Raw genomic sequence first — 19,947 nt, 5'->3', positions numbered from 1 at the left:
ACATCTTTGTATTTTTTAAGCAAAGCCTCTTTTTTACATTTATGTAGCAACACTTTGCTTCATTTTAAAATGAAACCTGTTTTAATTTTTTTAACTTTCCTTTTTCTTTTTCTTTTTTCTAAAGCTACAATTTTCACAATAAACACATATATTTTTATAATTTTGGAAAAAAAACACACATCCATGAGGATGGTTACTATTTTTAAAAATGACAAAGTAACATGGGATGATAAAGATATGAAGAAAGTGGAACTCTCCCTATGGAGAAAACTATGATTGTTCCTCAAAAACTTAAAAATGCAAATACCATATGATCCAGCAATTGTACCTTTAGGTAGATACACACAAGAATTGAAGGACTCAAAGAGATATTTGCACACTCATGTTCATAGCAGCATTGGGGTTTTAAAAAAATATTTAATTCATTTATTTGACAGAAAGCGCGCACACAAGCAGGGGGAGCAGGAGGCAGAGGGAGAAGCAGGTTTACCACTGATCAGGGAGCCACACTCCGGCGGGGCTCAATCCCAGGACGCCCGGATCATGACCTGAGGGGAAGGTAGACACTTCACCAACTGAACCACCAAGACACCCTGCAGCATTTGTTTTATTAGCCAAAGGTGGAAGCAACCCAAGTGTGCATCAACCAATGAACGGATAAACAAAATGTGGCATATTTTGTGGCCAGTAGAATATTATTCATCCTTAAAAAGGAAAAAAAAATGCTGACACAGGTTAAGACATGGATGAACTTTGAGGACATTACGGTAAGTAAAATAACCCAGTCACTAAATGACAAGTACTGTGTGATTCCACTTACATGATGTACTTAGAAAAGTCAAATTCATAGAGACGAAAGTAGAAGGGTGGTTGGTAGGGGCTGGGGGAAGGGAGGGGCAGGGAGTTATTTAATGAGTACAGAGTTTCAGTTTTGCAAGATGACAAGAGTTCTGGAGATTGGCAGCCCAACATTGTGAATGTACTTAGTACCATTGAACCATACACTCAAAATGGTGAAGATAATCGCTTTTATGTTGACTCCTTCCCCTTGGCGTTTACCCTGCCTGTCAGATTTGGTGTCAGAGTTATGTTAAAGTTCTTTAAGTTATGTGAATATATTTGTTTTTAAAGTTATTTAAACATATTTGAGTTATGTCAGTGTTTTTAAAGAGTTGGAAAGCTTGTAAAAATCTCTCACAATGCTTGAAATAGCCTGTGAATTGTGTGTGGTTCTAAGGAATCATTCAGGTTGATGTCACTGCTGAAATTCTTCTCTCCTACATTCCCTGTCCCCACCTCACCATAGACCTTGTTCTTTCCCGCTCTGCTTTCACCATCACCCCTGCTCCCCCTTCCAAACCATTTCCACAGCTGGCACAGAGCAGGTTTTTGGTGATGCCACATCTTATGGTGGTGGAAGAGCAGATCCTCTGGAGGAAGGGTTGGGTCAAGGTAAGCCCTGTGCCCAGCAGCCCCGTTAGCCTCTCATCCATCCTTCCCCTCTCCTCACCAAAGAGCTAAACAAATTTCTAGCCCCCATTCCATCTCTGTCCCTTCCTCCAGAGACCTCTACCCTATGTTTGAAACCAAACGGTGTTTGGTTTTTGTCTTTGTGTACCTTTCTGCTCCTAAACACTCACCATGATCATCTCTTATCACAAAGGAAACACCTTTGTGTTTCCCTACTGGATGTAAAAGAAAACCAGGGAGCAGAGAGAGTAGGGGCTGGTCGGGAGAGCTTAGGGAGGAGCCCATTAACTAGATTTCCCCTTTGTCTTTAGAAATCTTTCCAGAGCCCTGAATGGGTGTGTGCTAGCTTCAGGGGCAGGAAGTGACAGGAAGTGACAGTGATGTTTCACAGCCACAACCCTGTAATGCATTACTTGGCAGGTCTCTGCACTACTGCAAAGAGCCTTCCATCTGATTGCTAACACGCATCCTTTCCCCAGCCCATTTTTTTCTGTATTAGCCATTATTCGTCTGAAAATGCAGATCTGGGGATCCCTGGGTGGCACAGCGGTTTGGCGCCTGCCTTTGGCCCAGGGCGCGATCCTGGAGACCCGGGATCGAATCCCACGTCGGGCTCCTAGAGCATGGAGCCCTCTGCCTGTGTCTCTGCCTCTCTCTCTCTCTCTCTGTGTGACTATCATAAATAAATAAAAATTAAAAAAAAAGAAAATGCAGATCTAATTATGACTCCCTCTCCTGCTTAAGCCGTTTAATGGCTTCCCATTACTTGGAAGATAAAGACTAAAACCTCTAACTTCCCCTCAGGGCCCTATGCAGTCAGCATCTGCCCAGCCTCCCTGCCACACAGATAGTCCCTTAGCCTAGCTGAATAAAGACCTCCACACTGTTTGAGCTTCTCAAGTTCCTCTCTTAACCTCTGTCTGAAACCTGCTCAACTGACCATATCCCTTACTTTCTGCCGCCACCACCACCACTGGCCCCAGCATATACACAAACCCCTTACCCCTGAATGGAGTAACTCCTATTTTTCAGTTCATGTTTTTTTTAATATTTAAATTCAATTAATTAACATATAATGTATTATTGGTTTCAGAGGTAGAGGTCAGTGATGCATCAGTCTTATATAACACCCAGTGCTCATCATATCACGTGCCCTCCTTAATGCCCATCATTTAGTTACCCCCATTTCCCCACCAACCTCCCCTCCAGCAACCCTCAGTTTGTTTCCATGATTAAGAATCTCTTATGGTTTATCTCCTCTCTGATTTCCTCTTGTTTTATTTTCTCCTCTCTTCCCCTATGATCTTCTGCTTTCTTAAATTCCACATACGAGTGAGATTGTATGGTAATTTTCTTTCTGTAACTGATTTATTTCACTGAGCATAATATCCTTTAGTTCCATCCACATCATTGCAAATGGCAAGATTTCAATTTTTGGTGGCTGAGTAGTATTCCATTGTATATACATATACTACATCTTCTTTATCCATTCATCTGTTGATGGACATCTGGGCTCTTTCATAGGAAACAGTAGACAAAACCAAAACACAACTTACAGAATGGGAGGAGATATTTACAAATGACATATCAGATAAAAGGCTAGCATCCAAAACTATAAGGAACTTATCAAACTCAACACCCAAAGAATAAATAATCCCATCAAGAAACAGGCAGAAGACATGAACAGACATTTCTCCAAAGAAGACATACAAATGGCCAACAGACACTAGAAAAAATGTTCCACATCACTTGGCATCAGGGAAATACAAATCAAAACCACAATGAGATCCCACCTCACACTAGTCAGGATGGCTAAAATAATCAAGTCAGGAAATGACAGATGTTGGTGAGGATGCAAAGAAAGGGGATCCATCTTACAGTGTTGGTGGGAATGCAAGATGGTACAGCAGTTCTGGAAAACAGTGTGGAGGTTCCTCAAAAAGTTGAAAATAGAGCTACGCTATGACCCAGCAATTGCACTCCTGGGTATTTACCCCAGAGTTACAAATGTAATGATCCAAAGGGGCACCTGTACCCCAATGTTTATAGCAGCAGTGTCCACAATAGTCCTATGTTTAAGGAAGCCTTCCCAACTACTCAGAGTATATCAAGTCCCCTCTTGTACACTTAGAACTCTAGAATTCTAGAATAGCATGCTTATTTTTAGAGCACTTACAGTAGATTTAAATATTTGTACAATTGTCTGGTTCATATTTACCCTCCACCTTAGACTGTAAGCTCCATGAAAGCCTCAAATGTGTTTGTTTTGCTTCAGATTTTATCCTGGTTACTTAGCTTAACCCGGCACAAAACATACAAAGTGAGCTTGAAATATCTTGTAGTAAACATAAAAGCACTTCTTAAAGACAACAAAGGACATATTGAAAGAAGATGAGAGCTGGTTTCAAAGAGACAGATAACAAGAATGAATCATGATTTGTTAACTAAGCAAAGATTCATGAGTCCCTAATGATTCTCAAAAAAGCAGCAGATGGAAAAAAAGCCGGAAGTGGAGTAAAGGGGACAAACGCTCTTTATTTTATAGTGGAATGTCAGCTAAAAAACGTAAAAGGAGGGCAGCCCCGGTGGCGCAGCGGTTTAGCGCCGCCTGCAGCCAAGGGCATGATCCTGGAGACCCGGGATCGAGTCCCGCGTCGGGCTCCCTGCATGGAGCCTGCTTCTCCCTCTGCCTGTGTCTCTGCCTCTCTCTCGCGCTCTGTGTCTCTCATGAGTAAATAAAATAAAACCTTTAAAAAAAAACGTAAAAGGAATGGTAGAATTAGAAAATTGCTATTTATGGGGTGCCTGGAAATCTTACCAGTTGAGTGGCTGCCTTTGGCTCAGGACGTGATCCCGGGGTCCTGGGTTCAGTCCCACATCGGGCTCCCTGCAGGGAACTTGCTTCTCCCTCTGCCTATGTCTCTCTCTCATGAATGAATAAATAAAATCTTTAGGAAAAAAAAAAAAAGAAAATTGCTATTTGCAACAACTGTTATAATAACTGATTACCAGTGGATGTTAAAACCATTGGATATAAGCTTGTTGGGGAACAGGCTATTCATATGGTCTCATCGATTCACCCTACAGATTATTTATTTATTAAGTATGAAGGAAAAGGATACCTTCAAAATGAAGAGTTCAGGTGGGTGCCACCTTAACTAAGTGATTAAACTCTGCAGCAGAGATAATAGGACCAAATGACACGATCTTCCTGATATGATGCAATTGGAAGCATGCAATCTCATCAACATGGTGTTCTTGCTAAATATTTAAGATGAATCTAATCACAAGGAAGCCTCATTGCTTTTGTCGTATTATGCAACACACTCTGGCCTTTGCAAATGTGTCAGTATCTTGTAAAAAGGAGGCAGACTATTCCAGAGCGTGATGAGTAAAAAGACAAGTAAATGCAGTGTGGGATCCTTAAAATAGGTAATTTCATTTTCTTCAAAAAGAAATTTTGAGATAGTTGGAGAGGTAAATGGTATTATGGTTAAGTAGAAAAATGCCCTTGTATTTAGGAGCTGCCTTTTGAACTCTGCGGGTTCAGCAGGGGAGGCTGGGGGTCAACAATTGATGAACATATGTGGAGAGTACGGAGGTGTCATTGGACTAATCTTTGAACTTTTTTCTGTAGGTTTGAAATATTTCCAAATAAAAGTTGAGGAGGTAAGTGTTAGGACAAGATGGCTGTAAGCCTGTTCACTAAGTAGGCTTGCTGGAACTTCTCTATGCCTAAATTGGACAGACTTGCCTTGTCCTACTCACCCCTGGAGAGCCACAGGTTTCTCCTAGCTCCTGTTCCCCGTGCGCCTTGCCACAGGGCCTATTATCATAAAATTCATGGTTCACGGGAGCAGAACAGATTTAATCAACTTTGTTGGCAAGCAGATCCCAAAGAAAACCCAGTAGGGCCTGAGCCAGGCTTGCTGTTTCACTTCCTAAACTCACTGTTCAGAGAAGTTCCATGGCCAGAAATATGCTTCTAGGGCAGTGGTTCTCAAACTAGACTGCACATTAGAATCTCCTGAAAATCCAATGCCCAGGCTGTTCAGTCTCAGGACAATTTAAAAACAACGTATATGAAAAGGAATCCAGACATCAAGAGTTTTTTGCTGTTAGTTTTTTTTTTTTTTTTTAAGATTTTATTTGTTTATTTGAGAGAGAGCAGGAGCAGGAAGAGAGGCAGAGGGACAAGCAGGCTTCCTGCGGAGCAGGGAGCCTGATGACGGGCTGATCCCAGGATCCTGAGATCACGACCTGAGCTGAAGGCAGACGCTTAACCATTTAACTGTCTGAGCCACCCAGGTGCCCCCAGGCATTAGTGGTTTTTGAAGCTTCCCAAGTGATTCCAATGCAGAGACAAGTTTGAGAACCACTACCCTAAAGAAGTCTATGTGGAAATAGTATTAAGTGAGGATCGGAGTATTCACTGGGGTCCCCAGATTATGATAGGATATAGGCTTAGAAGGCAAAAACTTATTAGCTTCATGAGCTATTTTGTAGACCTCATAGGATTTTTTGCATAGACAATCATGTTATCTAGAAATAAAAACTGTTTTAGTTATTCTTTCTAAACTGGATGCTTTTTATTTCTTTTTCTTGCCTCATTACACTCACTAGTTAGACTCTCCAGTACAATGCTGAATAAAAATCAGACATCCTTCTCTTGTTCCTGATCTTAAGGAGAAAGTGTTCACTCTTTCACTATTAATCATAATGTTAGCTGTAGGATGTTCGTAGATTCTTATTAAGTTGAGAAAACTCCCTTCTGTTCTCTGGTTTGTTGTGATGTGTGTGTGTGTGTGTGTGTGTGTGTGTGTGCATGTGTGTGTTTAAAATCAGGAATGGATGTTGGATGTGGTCAAATGCTTTTTTCTTTTCCCTTATTTAAAAAAAGAACTTTTAAAAATAGAAATTTCCAACATAACAAAAGTACATAGAATAGTAATAGGAGCCTTCATGTCCCCATCATCAAGCTAGGTAGAAATGCAAATTCTCAGGCCCCCCAAAAGTCTTACAGAATAGAAACTCTGGGAGGAGGGTCCAGTAATCTGTGGATTAACAGGTCCTCTGAGTGGCTCTGATGCATGCCAAAGTTCTACAACCACTGCCCTAGAAGACCAAGGAGGCTTTGAAAAGATAACTATAATACAAATATCATGTCTAAAACTTTAAACTGCAATTCCTGATTATCTGTAAATATCTGTTCAGTGTTCCAACTCCCAATTATCTCATAATTGTTTTTCAAATGCTTTCATTTTTATTATTTTTACAGTTGGCTGAATTATAGTTCAAATAATGTCCATGCAGTGTGATTAGTTCATGTGTCCCTTAAATCTCTTATGGGTTCTTCCTCCATCCTCTACTCTCCCCCTTCCCTGCAGTTGCAAACACCTGCTCATTATAGACTCTCCCGAATTCCAGATTTTGCTGGTTGCATCCCCCCATAGTCTCCCATCCTCTGCATTTCCTGAAAATTGGTAGCTGGGTCATAATAATAAGGTGTGGTCAGGTTTAGGTTCTATTTGGGGGACAGGAGGCAAGAATACTTGGTCAATGGAATTGCTGTCCTTGTCTCTTTAAAAAACTCCTGGCCGAGACTTGGTTCTAGGTCTGTGCATTGCAGATCTGTAGTTACTCTAGGTTCTGCTCAAGCCTGTTTCATTGTACCTCCTCTGCTCTCATCTCCTTGGGTTCTTTACTTTTCTTGACCCAGTTTGGAGACCTGACTTTGACACTGCTTATGGCCTTTATTGAACATTCCTTTAGGATGCTACTTCTGATAGCTTCTTCAGCTTTGAGCATAGAACCCACAGGAGGCACTCCCTGCTGTAATGCTGCCCAGGCCCTCAGGACACTTCTTGGAGGGCCTGCAGAACCCTACCTGTGGTTGTCAGCTGGCGTGTGGGAGAGGATCAGATGATAGCATTTCTGTGGTTGATCCTCTTGTCCCTTTTCCCCAGAGCAGCTACTTACATGAGCCTGGAGTCAGGAGTGGTATCTGTGTTTTCATAAGTTTTGAAGGTTCCAAAGTGTGGACACGCTTGGAGGAGCCACTTCAGAGTGAAATCTACACCACGGACACTCACTCTCCTGTTCCCTCCTTGGAGCTGGAATCAAAACATTGTCCTATTGTTGATTCCAGGTGCAGCCCAGCCAGAGATTTTTTCAGAAGAGAGCTAGATAAGAAAATGTGGTCAAACAGGTTTGAATGTCTAGAAATTCTCTCTTTAAATGAAAGGAGAAAGTCACAAATGGTATATCCAGTGAAGCTGGAAACTGAGTGCTGCGGGGTTTTTTTGTTTTTGTTTTTTTAAGATTTTATTTATTATTATTATTATTATTTTTTTTTTTGAGAGAGAGAGTACACAAGTGACGGGTGGGCAGCAGGGAGAGGGAGAAGTAGGCTCTCAGCTCAGCAGGGAACCCAACGTAGGACTCTATCCCAGGACCCTGAGCCGAAGGCAGACACTTAACCAAGTGGCCCACCCAGGTGCCCCTGAATGCTGTGTTTTATCCACTAAATGAAATCCTTTGATCCCTTCCCTCTCCACTTTCACAGCTGGTGCTTGGGTTACCTTGTACATGGACTAAATTCCTAGTATGTGACTTGGCTCATGTTCCCTCTTTGGTGTGGGGTAAACTCCTTGTTACTTTTTTTTTCTTATATAGCCAAAGACTCATGACAGTTATTCTTGGGGTGCGGAGACCAGAGCAGGTGTAAGAATGTCTACTCAGGAGCTGTCCCTGTTTGGTTTCTTGATTGGAGTGCTGGTTGCAAGGGTTCCCTTTGTGAAAATTCCTCAAACCCTCTCCAGATCATGGGTGTGCTTTTGTCTATATAGGTTACAACCAATGAAAAGTTAAGAGAGAGAAGGAAGGAAGGAAGGAAGGAAGGAAGGAAGGAAGGAAGGAAGGAAGAAAGGAAGGAAGGAAGGAAGGGGAAAGGCATCTGTGTTGGGAATGAACAAGAGAAAAATATGAAATAGAAAATAATCATTGTTGGCAGGGGCAAATGCTTAAAATGGTTTTTAAAAATATATATCCCAGCTAGTTTCAGTTTCTTAACTCTGAAAGAGAAGAAGAGCGGCAGTGTTGTAGGCAGACACAATAACCATTGTTGCCTTTGTAAGCCCTTCCAGATAGCTCAGCGGGCATGGACAGCCGGCCCCAACCCCAACTCACAGGCCTCCCTTGTTCCTCAGCAGCTCCCGCCACGGCCTCCCGCTTCACCCCTGCTCTGGCTGAGCAGGGCTCCCCTGGCCCGCTCCTCACTCTCTGGGCTCCTGTGTTTGTCTGTGGTGCAAGGGCCTTGGCTTTCAGGACCCTCTGCTGCTGCTGTAGGAAATACCCCATTAAAGATCTTACCTTGGGGGGGCAAGCCCTGCCCCTGCTTACAGGTGTGTGGCAGTGAGACCCGGCAGTAGTGTTTCCTGAAAGTTCGGCACATTTTCCCCCTTCCTCTACTTTTTTCTTTTTTAAACTGAGTTCTTTTTGGCTGTATTAACTAAATTTGCTATTTCACAGGCTATTTGCGATGAATCTTTTAAAAATGCAGATGATGTCATCCTGGTTTGAAGATTTTTCTCCTTCCTTCCTTCCTTCCTTCCTTCCTTCCTTCCTTCCTTCCTTCCTTCCATCCTTCCTTCCTTCCTTCCTTTTCTTTCTTTCTTTCTTTCTTTCTTTCTTTCTTTCTTTCTTTCTTTCTTTCTTTTTCTTCTTCTTCTTCTTCTTCTTCTTCTTCTTCTTCTTCTTCTTCTTTCTTCTTCTTCTTTCTTCAAGATTCTATTTGTTTATTCATGAGAGACACACGAAGAGAGGCAGAGACACAGGCAGAGGGAGAAGCAGGTTCCCTGCGGGGAGCCCGATGCAGGACTCAATTCCAGGACCCTGGGATCAAGACCTGAGCCAAAGGCAGACACTCAACTACTGAGCTACAGGTGCCCCTAGTAGATTTTTCTTAAAAGTGAGCTTAGGTTCTATGGGTCAAGACAGTTTATCTGCTGATACTGGAGTTTATTATTCGGCTATTTGGGAGTTACCCAAAAGTTCAGTAACATGCATTGATCTGTAATTCTGCTGAGGCTAATGTTGGACTCTGGTGCCTTTGGCAGTAAAATGGAAGAGAAGGTCTCTGAAGGATGTCCAGAGCTTAAGCCTTACAGAGAGGGAACCAAGAATGGGGCCAGCTCCTAATCAAGGTGTCACCAGCTCAGGGCAGGCTGGGGACATATGGTAAGTGAAGTGGCAGGAGTGGGTAGGGAAGCCTAGATTCAGGGATGAAGCAGCGGGATTGAGGGCCAGAGAGACAGGTCAGTCAGAGTTGTAAGTTCAAAGGGCTGATATGGGATAGTGGAGAAGCCACCATCTGTTTGCTCTCTATTTTTTTATTCCTCACAGTCCTCACATACCTCTAGGGCTCCAGCTCACCCACTTCTGTCTCCCCTGCCCTTTTGATCTAATATTTTCAACCACAAGTCATCTCTATTTGGATGTTTCACTGCCAGTCAAATGCTGCACCTCCAAACCCCAACTTCTCTTGCAAAGCCTTTGGTGTCTAGGAGGAACAGGTCCGATGACTCAGGTGAATCCTCAAATGCTAGTAAATATTTTCCCCGTAACGTGCATAAACATGAAGAGTAGAGAATGTCAAGGGCGTATTGGGGGTGGGGAGAATCCTGGTGGTTGCCCGGGCTCACCTCCAAGCAGAATGACACACTCTTGCATATCAGCCTCGAGGGTGGGAGTTTTAAGGTTTTGTCTCATCAAAATTAGAAATCTGGGCAAGTCATGGATTCTGGAGTCACTGGTAAGGAGTCAAACCATAAAAACAACCCTATGGAATATAGATACCTGTAGGTACCTCTGTGGATAGAATCCATACAACTGAATTTTATTTTATTTTATTTTTTAGATTTTATTCATTTATTTGTCAGAGAGAGCACAAGCAGGGGGAGTGGCAGGCAGAGGGAGAGGGAGAAGCAGGCTCCCTGCTGAGCATGGAGCCTGACTCAGGGGGCTCAATCCCAGGAACCCAGGATCAAGACCTGAGCCCAAGGCAGATGCCCAACTGACTGAGCCACCGAGGCATCCCCATAAAACTGAATTTTAAGCAAGCTACTGTGGTGATTCTTATGAAGAGTCAAATCTCTTCTCTTTGTTCCTTCTTGCTTACCCAGATAAATCCTGTTTCACTGGTGGCTGATGGTCCAGTCTTTCTGCCAGTCTTCTAGGTGACATTTAGAGGCACATTTGGCTTTTTCCTCTCTCTCATCCTTATAGCTAACCATTCATTAAGTACTGACATTTCTACTATCCCCTCTCCTACCATGTGCTACATGTAGTGCATTTATTGAAAGCTTGTGTATACAAGATATATCAGTTATCTATTGTCATATAAAAATTACAATACATTGAATGATTAAAAACAGTATTGATAGGGACGCCTGGGTGGCTCAGCAGTTGAGCATCTGCCTTTGGCTCAAGGTGTGATCTTGGGTATAGGGTTCGAGTCCCATATTGGGCTCCCTGTGAGGAGCCTGCTTCTCTCTCTGTCTGTTTCTGCCTCTCTCTCTGTGTCTCTCATGAATAAATAAAGAAAATCTTTTTAAACCCTCCCAAAAATGATACTGATCTATTAGCTTACAGTTCAGTAGGTCAGAAGGCTGGAGTGGGGTGGCTGTGCTCTCTGTTCAGATGTCAGAAGCCTAAAATCAAGACCTCCACCAGGCTAAGTTCCCCAGCGGAAGCTCTGGGGGAAAAAATCTGCTTCCATGTTCATTCACGGTAAAGAATTCAGTTCCACTTCGAATCTCTGACTTCTGCAACCAACTGGAGAAAACTCTCTTCTTAAAGGGCTCATGTGATTAACTCAGGCTCATCTAGATAATCTCCCTATACCAAGGTCAGTTGATTTGGAACCTTAATATCATAGGCAAATTCTCTTTGCTGCAGTACCTGAGGTCATGTTTGACAGAAAAAAATAGGAAGAGGAGTATGTACAATCGGCCTGGGAATCATGGACACTACCTTGGAATTCTGCTCACCTGCACAAGGGAAGTAGAATTCTAAGAAATCTGCATGTATTTTCTTAAATAAGTCTTTCAATAGCCCTATGAAGCAGATACCATTTTCTGTTTTTTTCAAGATTTTATTTCTTTAATTGACAGAGAGAAAGAGAGAGCAAGCACAAGCAGGGGAAGCAGTAGGCAGAGGGAGAAGGAGAAGCAGGCTCCCCACAGAGCAGGAAGCCCAATGTGGGGCTCCATCTCAGGACCCTGGGATCATGACCTAAGCCAAGGGCAGATGCTTAGCTGACTGAGCCACCCAGGTGCTCCTATTTCCTTTTTTTTTCTTTAATTAAAAACTGACACACAGGAGAAGAGTCTTGCCCAAGCTTTCATAGCTGTGTTCATAATGCTCTGCTGCTCCTGGATTTTCAGCTCTGCGTTCATTCAATGATCTTCTAAATGGCTTTCCTGTCTCCACGATCTTCTTCTCTGAATTGATCTGATATTCCTTGGCCAGACCAATGTTAGTTAATTTTTTTTTCTTTTTGTCATCCAATGGCTTTCCTAGAAATAAAGTATTATACTTAGCTATGGCAACAAAGAGGCACTGTCAGGATGTGGGAGAAAATAAACCTATACCCAAATATGAGAATCCAGTCAGCTATATCCTTGGCAAAGCTTTTATTATGCTAACTTTGAACTGTAATGGTTTGACTGTGAAGTGGCAAGAGCGGGGTATGTGTGTGTGTGATTTTAACACAAGACATCACGTATGGATTGTGTTTCCTCAGACTCAAAAGGGAGGAGCCGGTATGAATAATTGTTTTTAAAAAAAGACAAAACAGAATAGTAGGTTCAGTGGCAAATTGTATAGGTTATATTGAAAATATAAATGTTAGCTATTATAGTGCAGAGTCTATGCATGTAAGACATACACTTAGAGACAGAATGAATTGATCTTTAGGAGATAAATAACTTATAAAGCTTAGTTTTACTTGCTCATCCATTTATTCTTTCAACAAGTACTTGCTGAAAGGCACTATGTGCCAAGCCGTGTATCAACCACATTTATTGTTTTCTCCTAGGGTATTTCAAGCTTCTGAACTGGTTTTCCTGCTTTCACTCCACACCTACCCCCATTCCAGTCCATTACCCACACAGTGGCCAGAGCGGTACTTTAAAAAAACCTACTGAGATCTTGACACGCTCTCAAAACTTTCTAAAACATTTTCAACCAATTTGGAGTAAAAGCCAAATCCCTTGACCCATAATGTGACCTAAAGAGCTCTTCTCTTTGTGTCCAAACCCATCCCCCCCACCCCTTTCACTCACTCTACTCCAGCGAACACAGGCCTCCTTTCCATGTTCCCCAGATGTGACAATCATGTGTTCACGTCAGACTTTAACATGGGCCATTATTCCATCAGCTTAGAAGGTCTTCCCCTAGACAGCTACTCCTTTATTTGACTCAGATTGTTTGCTCAAATTTCCCTGGCCACCTGAGCCAAAATAACATCCCTGTCTCCACCATCCTCTCCTTTTTCTTCTTCTAGTTTTCTTTCTGACACTCAATTACTGCCTGATAAATTATATATATTTTTATGTGTATAGTTGGCTTGCTGCCTCCTCCCCCTACTAGGATGTCAGCTTCTGGGAACAGGGACTTTGTCTTTTCTCCTGAAATAATATTCCAGTGACTGGAACAGTGCCCAGCACATTGTAGGAACTCATGCATATCGAATAAGTGAATGAATGCATGTAAATCTCTATTTTTTGCGGTATTTATTTTTTAAATGCTGAAATAAAAATGAGTTAACAATTTCGATGAAATAGCATGGTGTTACATTTTCCAAATATCTTTAGCCTTTCTTCATTGACCGTATCTCCAAAGAATATGATGCCCCTATTAGTAAAGAGTATTAATATAGTTTTGGGGCGGGTGGGGGGGGAGAGGAACATTTCCCAGTAGAGCAGTGATAATACAGACCAATAGCTCTGGAACTCAAGTCACAGGATTTTACAACTTTTAAGAACCTCAGCACATGGACTGTCTTCATGACTTCAATGCCAAGGAACACAGCTGAATGCAGTTGCAGTACAATCTAAATGGCCAAAGTCCAACGTAAGCAGTCAGTGATGTGGGTTTCAGCAGAGGAGTTCTTTCAAAACGACCCATCCAACTGGCTGGGAGACCTTTCAGGCAGTAGAAGGATTGAATGTGACAGTCAGGAACTCTCTTGGCAGTGAAGGCCTTGCTCCCAACCACTCCCTACTCAGTGATTGAGAAACACAATTTCCAACCCCAGTAATACACTTGATGCCTATGCTGCTTTTTGCTCCACAGCTGGGCATTTCCTAATGTCAGTGGCAAGTCAGCTGGTGATGGTGAAATTGCCAGTACTCAATACCTTATAAAGATGTTCTGAGGCTGAGTCAAAGCTTCTACAGGATCCTGTTGGCCTTGCACTTAAACATGGTTGAGAAGAATGTGCACAGAAATTTCCCAATCATTTTTATGTGATGCTGAAAGACTGGTAGCTTATCAGCAGCCAAATTTAAAGTACATTCGCGAAGACGGTGGCCTCAGATGTGTAGATCATTTGGAGATACCATTTTCCAGTAAAAGGAATTATCTTGTCTGTATCTCACGATGGACTCTTGAGAAAATGCTCAGGAAGCAAGGCCTGGCGTTTTGTTTCAAATCCCGGTTCCACAGTCGTGGCTGGTGGTGACAGGCCCCAGATGGAAAAGGTTCTGAAGTCATTTTCTTCTTCCTCTTGTGCCCCATTGGAATCTTTTGAAAAAGGATTCATTCGTTGAAGGCACAAATTATCTTTATATTGTCTTTACTGCTTTTTCTGATTGAAAAAGTAATACATACCTGTCATTTCAGAATTTGGGGAGGGGGCTTTCTAAAATGCAGTTAAATAGGAGGGGTGTTATGAAGTTGGGAGTCTGGTCTTCTACCCAGATATTTAAAAAGACTTCATTTATCTGAGAGAGAGAGAGAGAAAGAGGGGGAGCTTGCAGAGCTGGGGGGTGGGTGGGAAGGGGCCAAGACAGCAGAGGCAGAGGGAGAAGCAGCCCCCAAGACCCTGCTATCATGACCCCAGCAAAAGGTAGCCACTTCACTGAGCCACCCAGGCGCCCCTGACCCAGGTTTCTATGATGATAGCTTATCCTGGGTATTCACTGAGGTGACCAAATAGCAAGCCTCCCCCTCCCCCCGCCTCAAATTTGAACTCTGAACTCGAGTTGCAGGTGTAGACCTCATTTATCCCTTGTAACAACAGCAAATCAGACCAGCGGTTCCCAGGAGGAAAATCCTGAGCAGTAAAACAGACCTAGCGCCATGGCAAAGCACAGAAGTTGTCAGGCTGCCATAAAACACAGAATTCAAGAGGTGGAGGACTCTACCGAAAGGACAAAAAAGGGACGCAGAATCCGGGCTCCTGTGCAGCTGCGTGGTGCACTCCCGAGAGCCCAGGGCCCGCCCCCAAGCTTCAGGGTCGTCCCCTTGGAGAGGCCGTCGCTCGCTTCATTTCCCTGCCCGCCCGTCCCAACCGACTGGCAGCACCGGCCTGGGTGCAGCGGACGTGGGATCCCACCACCCGGGCCGCCCTTCCCGTCACCAGCTCGCACACCCGCGTCCACCCGGTGGCCGAGGGGGCGCAGGCCGGGGGGGGGGTGGGGGGCGGAGGGTCAGGCGGCCCAGGGTCTGCCCCCCGCGCTGAGGCCCCGCCCCGCCCACCGGGCCCCGCCCCCGCCCACCGGGCCCCGCCCCGCCCGCCGGGCCCCGTCACGTGCCGCCGCGCCGCCCAATCAGCGCCCGCAGCGCTCGGGCTCGCGATTCAAACTGCGGCGCGGGGCTCGGCGCTGGGGCGGCCGCCGCCGCCGCCGCCGCGGGTACCGGCCATGGAGCACCGCCTCGTGGGCCCCGGGCCGTACCGGGCCACCAAGCTGGTGAGTGGGCGCGCGGGGCCTGGGCCAAGGCGAACTGGGCCGCGCTCGCCCCCCGCGGGGCCCGGGTTTGGAGGCGCGACCTGCGTCGCCCAGGGCGGCCCGTTGTCTGCACGATGCTCGAGAAGGGCTGCCGGGTCTGGAGCTCGGCACGTCGTGGGTGCGGGCAGCTTCGTCCCCCAGACGTCGGCCTGGTTCTGGGCAGCGAGGGATGCCTTCCGATTTAAAGCGCCCGGAAGTCAGGGTGACCCCACCCCACCCCCACCCCGTCCCGCCCCCGCCCCCGCCCCGACCCCCACCCCCCCCACCCCCCCCTTTGTCCTCTGGTAGCGAACGCCGGCCGCCGGGAGCGGAAAGCCCCAGGCCGTAACCTCAGGGCTCCCCCCTCCCCCCTGCCCCCTCCACCCCGCCCCCCGCCAGGCAGGGCGTGCTGCCTCCGTCCCGAGGGCCACGGTGGTGACCCCGAGGTGCCCTCCTCCTACCGCAGCCCAGCAGTGGGGGGGCCTGGCCGCCCTTCCGGCCCGGGCGGTCCCGGTTCTGTCCCCGCTTCCTAACCCAGCGGTTAAGCCCAGGGAGGTTGTGAAAGAGTCCGGACAGACCCCGGGGCCCAGGTGCTGCGCTCTCCCCTGGGAGCTGGGCTCTTCAGGGTTCTGAGGCGCAGTGGATTTCTTTGCGACCTGGAGCAGGTCATTCCAGTGATTTGCTGTTTCAGAGGGTCGCTGTAGAGGAGTTACGTGGTGACGGTTTGGCAATGCCAGTGACCACTCGCAGGTTCCTAGAGGCTTTTCTGTGGACGCCTGCTGGTAATTTGGGAGGAAGGGACCTGGCTCCTGGGTCTGTTACCACCTCTGGCCACCTCCCATTTGGGAAGGTGTTCTGTGCACCCTAACGGACATCCAGGAAAAGATAGGAACGAGGTGGGAGGAGTTACTGCACTCCTCTTTGCAAAACCATCTACGTAGCACAGGCACTCAGAAGGATTCATTCATTAAAAAAAAACAAAAAAAAACCACAACTGGGCAAATATAAATTTAGCTTTTCCTTTGGGCAAGCTCTAAGATGGTGCTGACAGGGAACAAATAGAGGGGCTTTTTAAACAATAGTGTCTTCATATCTACTTCCACTTCACAGGTGCTTCTATCGTTTGAAACCATCTGGGATCAGGGCTGTTGGTAGGTCCGTCTTGAGGGATGATAGAGCGATTTGCTTCATCAGGGACTTTCAAAAACGTAGCTCTCCTTTGTGGAGGGAAAAAACACATCCCTCTCTCCCAAATTCACACCACTTATGCAAGGGAAACAGCAGCTCAGGATCTTGGGGTAACTAGTTCTCATCCTTCTTGCTTTAAACTAAAAAAAGTTACACCATAATCGGAATGGTTTTTAATCTGATTCACTGGATTGTATGAATCACTACTTTTCATAGATGCATAATACCTATATAATAACTGCTTCATTCTGATTCATGTTAAGATTTCATCAAAGGAGTTTTTTTTTTGTTTGTTGTTTTTTTAAGATTTTATTTGAGAGAGAGAGCATGCACACAAGCAGGGGAAGATAGAGACACAGAGGGAGAGGGAGAAGCAGACCTTGCTGAGCAGGGAGCCCAGTCCAGGCTCCATCCCAGGGTCCTGGGATCATGACCTGAGTGGAAGGCAAATGCTTGACTGACTGAGCCACCCAGGTGCCCCTTATCAGAGGAATTTATACAGAAACGTGTTCTTTGTCTTCCCGAAGCCATCAGCCCTCAAGAAGTGATACTCAAGTCAAGTTTGGCCAAGACTCATCAAGTTAAGCAGGAAATTTAATTATGTGAATAATTAACGAAAGCTCCTCAATTTTACCAGAATTTCCTAGGTAGTGGGTTCAGTTGTCAGATTTATTCTGTTTGTGACCCTTTATCTTAAACTAAGATTTTTGAAAGCACAGAAAACAATAGGAAATTCTTTTCAAAAAGTGAAACTTCCTGCTTTATCAGTGAGACCTGTCATCATTGTAGATGCTCTAACCTCATTATAAAATTTATAAATGTTTCCCAGAGCATAATTCAGTTGTGCCTTAAAACTTTTCCCAGGTAAATCACAAAGTTTGTGATTAGTCCTCTCTTTTCTTATCTTCCCCAGCTCACCTTTCCATCTCCCTCTCCCCACTTATCATTTCCCCCTTGTCCCAACATCACCCTCAACCCAGTCTTCAGAAAAAGCTTGGGAAAATCTATTAGCATATAAAGAGCAGGCCTTTACTTCCTCCTTTCATGACTCCTTACTTTTTCAAAATATGTACAGCTCCATTTTCTAAAGTACCAAAGTCTTATCTGCAAATAACATTTTATGGACTAGGTGAGTTGTTTTTGTTTTTGTTTTTTTTTGTCTAGGTGAGTTTTTATGCCAGAAATCAAATGGCAGACTCTAAGTCATTAGATGGTGAATATGGAAGTTGATTAGCAACTCACGCATCTTCACTGAAATAGCTTTCACTTTTGTAACCCACATATAAATACAGTTGGCCCTTGAACAATGGGGGGTTTAGGAGTGCCCACCCATGCGCAGCTGAAAAATCCATGTATAACTTTTTGACTCCCCCAGAGCTTAACTACAAACAGCTTACTCTTCACTGCAAGCCTTACTGATAACATAAACAATTATCACATAATTTGTATGTTGTATTATATACTGTATTCTTATAACAAGCTAGAGGAAACAATGCTATTAGGAAAATTGTAAGGCAGAGAAAATATGTTGACAGTATGGTGCTGTATTTTTTTTTTTTTTAAGATTTTATTTATTCATGAGAGACACAGAGCGAGAGGCAGAGGAGACACAGGCCGAGGGAGAAGTAGGCTTCATGCAGGAGCCTGATGTGGGACTCCATCCCGGGTCTCTAGGACCACGCCCTGGGCTGAAGGGAAGCGCTAACTAAACCGCTGAGCTGCCCAGGGGTCCCACTGTGCTGTATTTATCAACAAAAATCTGCATATAAAGTGGAGCTATGTGGTTTCAACACCTGCTCAAGGGTCAACTGTAGTTCATCATTTTAATGGAGGAATGGGAAGGGAAATTGCTTTTATAAAAACTGCTTTAATCTACCGATTCTTTGAACTTAATTCTGAGTTACCTATACCATCTGATGTAAGTGGTAAACTTTAAAACACTTAGAACTGTCATTGAATCTGAGAACTAGAATGGACATGAACGATTGTCTAGTTCAGTTTCTTGAGGCCTAAAGGGGTGAACTGGCTTAATGAGGTTTGTCTTGCTCCAGCGTCTGTAGCAAGTACAGCTAGATGTAGAGTTTGGTTGTCTCTGCTACCAGGCCAGGTGCTATATCATTATAGGACCATTGTCAAAATATTTTGGTACTAAGAAGGAAGGAAATGGAATAAATATCCTGGAGAAAAGAACGGGAAGCACATTTCAACACTCAGTGCTGTATTTTGTCTCGTGATGTGAAGTAAAAACAATTTCATGATTCCTTATTTCAGATCCCTAGTTTAAGGGATAGGTAAGTAAAACAACAACAAAAACGTTTTTAAATCACAAACAATTTTGTTTGTTCCCTTTGCTATAAAGATTATCTCTTCAGGGGCACCTGGGTGACTCGGTTAAATGTCTGCCTTGGCCTCCTGGCTCAGCGTAGAGCCTCCTTCTCCCTTTACTCCCAGCTTGTGCTGTATTTATCTCAAATAAATAAAATCTTAAAAAAAAAGTCTATTCAAATAATATGTTGTGGGAAAAAAAATCACTTTCTCAAGCTCTGTCTTGTTCTTTGTTGGCATACAATATTTTCCTTCTAAGTATGACTTAGAATTTTGAATTATTTTACAAGTAATGTAATTCTTCTTTCTTGACATAGTAGCCAAATAACAACATAACTATTTTTGGAAATATGTGGAAACAGAGACTATGTTTTAGAATTGTAAATTGTTTTATGGATCAAGTAAATATAATCCATAATGATAAATGCCATTAATAATCAACAGAAATAAAAAACATCAACAGAAATAAATAGAAAACTCATTTTATAAATATTTTAAGAGATATGAGCTTTGATAAAGATGTCTTAGTAGAAAATATCTATTGTGAAATGAAAATCAGCTATCAGCAGGATCAGTGAAAACCCAATCATAATAGATTTTTTTTCTGTGTGTAGAATGCATTGAATGAGAAGTTCATACTGAAGAGGAAAAGTATGAGAATTCAAAAGAGATTGTAGATGACCTTGACTATCAGAGATTTGAACTTAGTATTAACTGACTATAATCATAATGTTGTAGTATTGCTTAGGAAGATGGAAACAGCTCAGTGGGATAAAAAGGAGAGTTTAGAACAGAATCAAGAAAGATACTATATAAGGTAACAATATTTCAATTCATTGATAAAAGGGTGACATAATTGGCTCTCCATTTGGAATAAAATAAAGTTAGAGATGTCCTCCTCCCACCATAAAAAATTCTAGTTGAAGATTCAAATATTTTTAAAAAATCCCTATAAAATATTAAAAGAAAA

At 43.8% G+C, this 19,947-nt stretch overlaps 1 protein-coding gene and 2 long non-coding RNA genes across 4 annotated transcripts in view; 1 reads left to right on the top strand and 2 right to left on the bottom strand.

Moving 5' to 3' along the window:
• Positions 1–405: 405 nt before the first annotated feature.
• On the bottom strand, positions 406–7,680 carry LOC125753119 (uncharacterized). The gene is made up of 3 exons (XR_007404169.1): positions 7,450–7,680; positions 4,289–4,418; positions 406–548 (listed from the first exon to the last, which is right to left on the bottom strand). It is a non-coding gene; the product is annotated as an uncharacterized LOC125753119 (long non-coding RNA).
• A 5,735-nt stretch (positions 7,681–13,415) lies between these two features.
• Positions 13,416–15,212, bottom strand: LOC112660440 (uncharacterized). 2 transcript variants are annotated; one of them, XR_007404167.1, is made up of 3 exons: positions 15,128–15,212; positions 14,365–14,477; positions 13,416–14,277 (listed from the first exon to the last, which is right to left on the bottom strand). It is a non-coding gene; the product is annotated as an uncharacterized LOC112660440 (long non-coding RNA). The 2 variants fall into 2 exon arrangements; XR_003136935.3 differs by lacking the exon at positions 15,128–15,212 and adding an exon at positions 14,828–15,112.
• A 101-nt stretch (positions 15,213–15,313) lies between these two features.
• Positions 15,314–19,947, top strand: part of DEPDC1B (DEP domain containing 1B) — an 82,314-nt gene continuing 77,680 nt past the window's right edge. Inside the window, exon 1 of the mRNA XM_025447653.3 lies at positions 15,314–15,446. Within this exon, the coding sequence (XP_025303438.1) occupies positions 15,399–15,446 (48 nt within the window). The 5' untranslated portion in view covers positions 15,314–15,398. The remainder of the gene's footprint in view (positions 15,447–19,947) is intronic.

Source organism: Canis lupus, chromosome 2 (assembly GCF_003254725.2).
Source record: "Canis lupus dingo isolate Sandy chromosome 2, ASM325472v2, whole genome shotgun sequence".
Lineage (NCBI taxonomy): Eukaryota > Metazoa > Chordata > Mammalia > Carnivora > Canidae > Canis > Canis lupus.
This window is presented reverse-complemented; position numbering and strand designations above follow the sequence as displayed.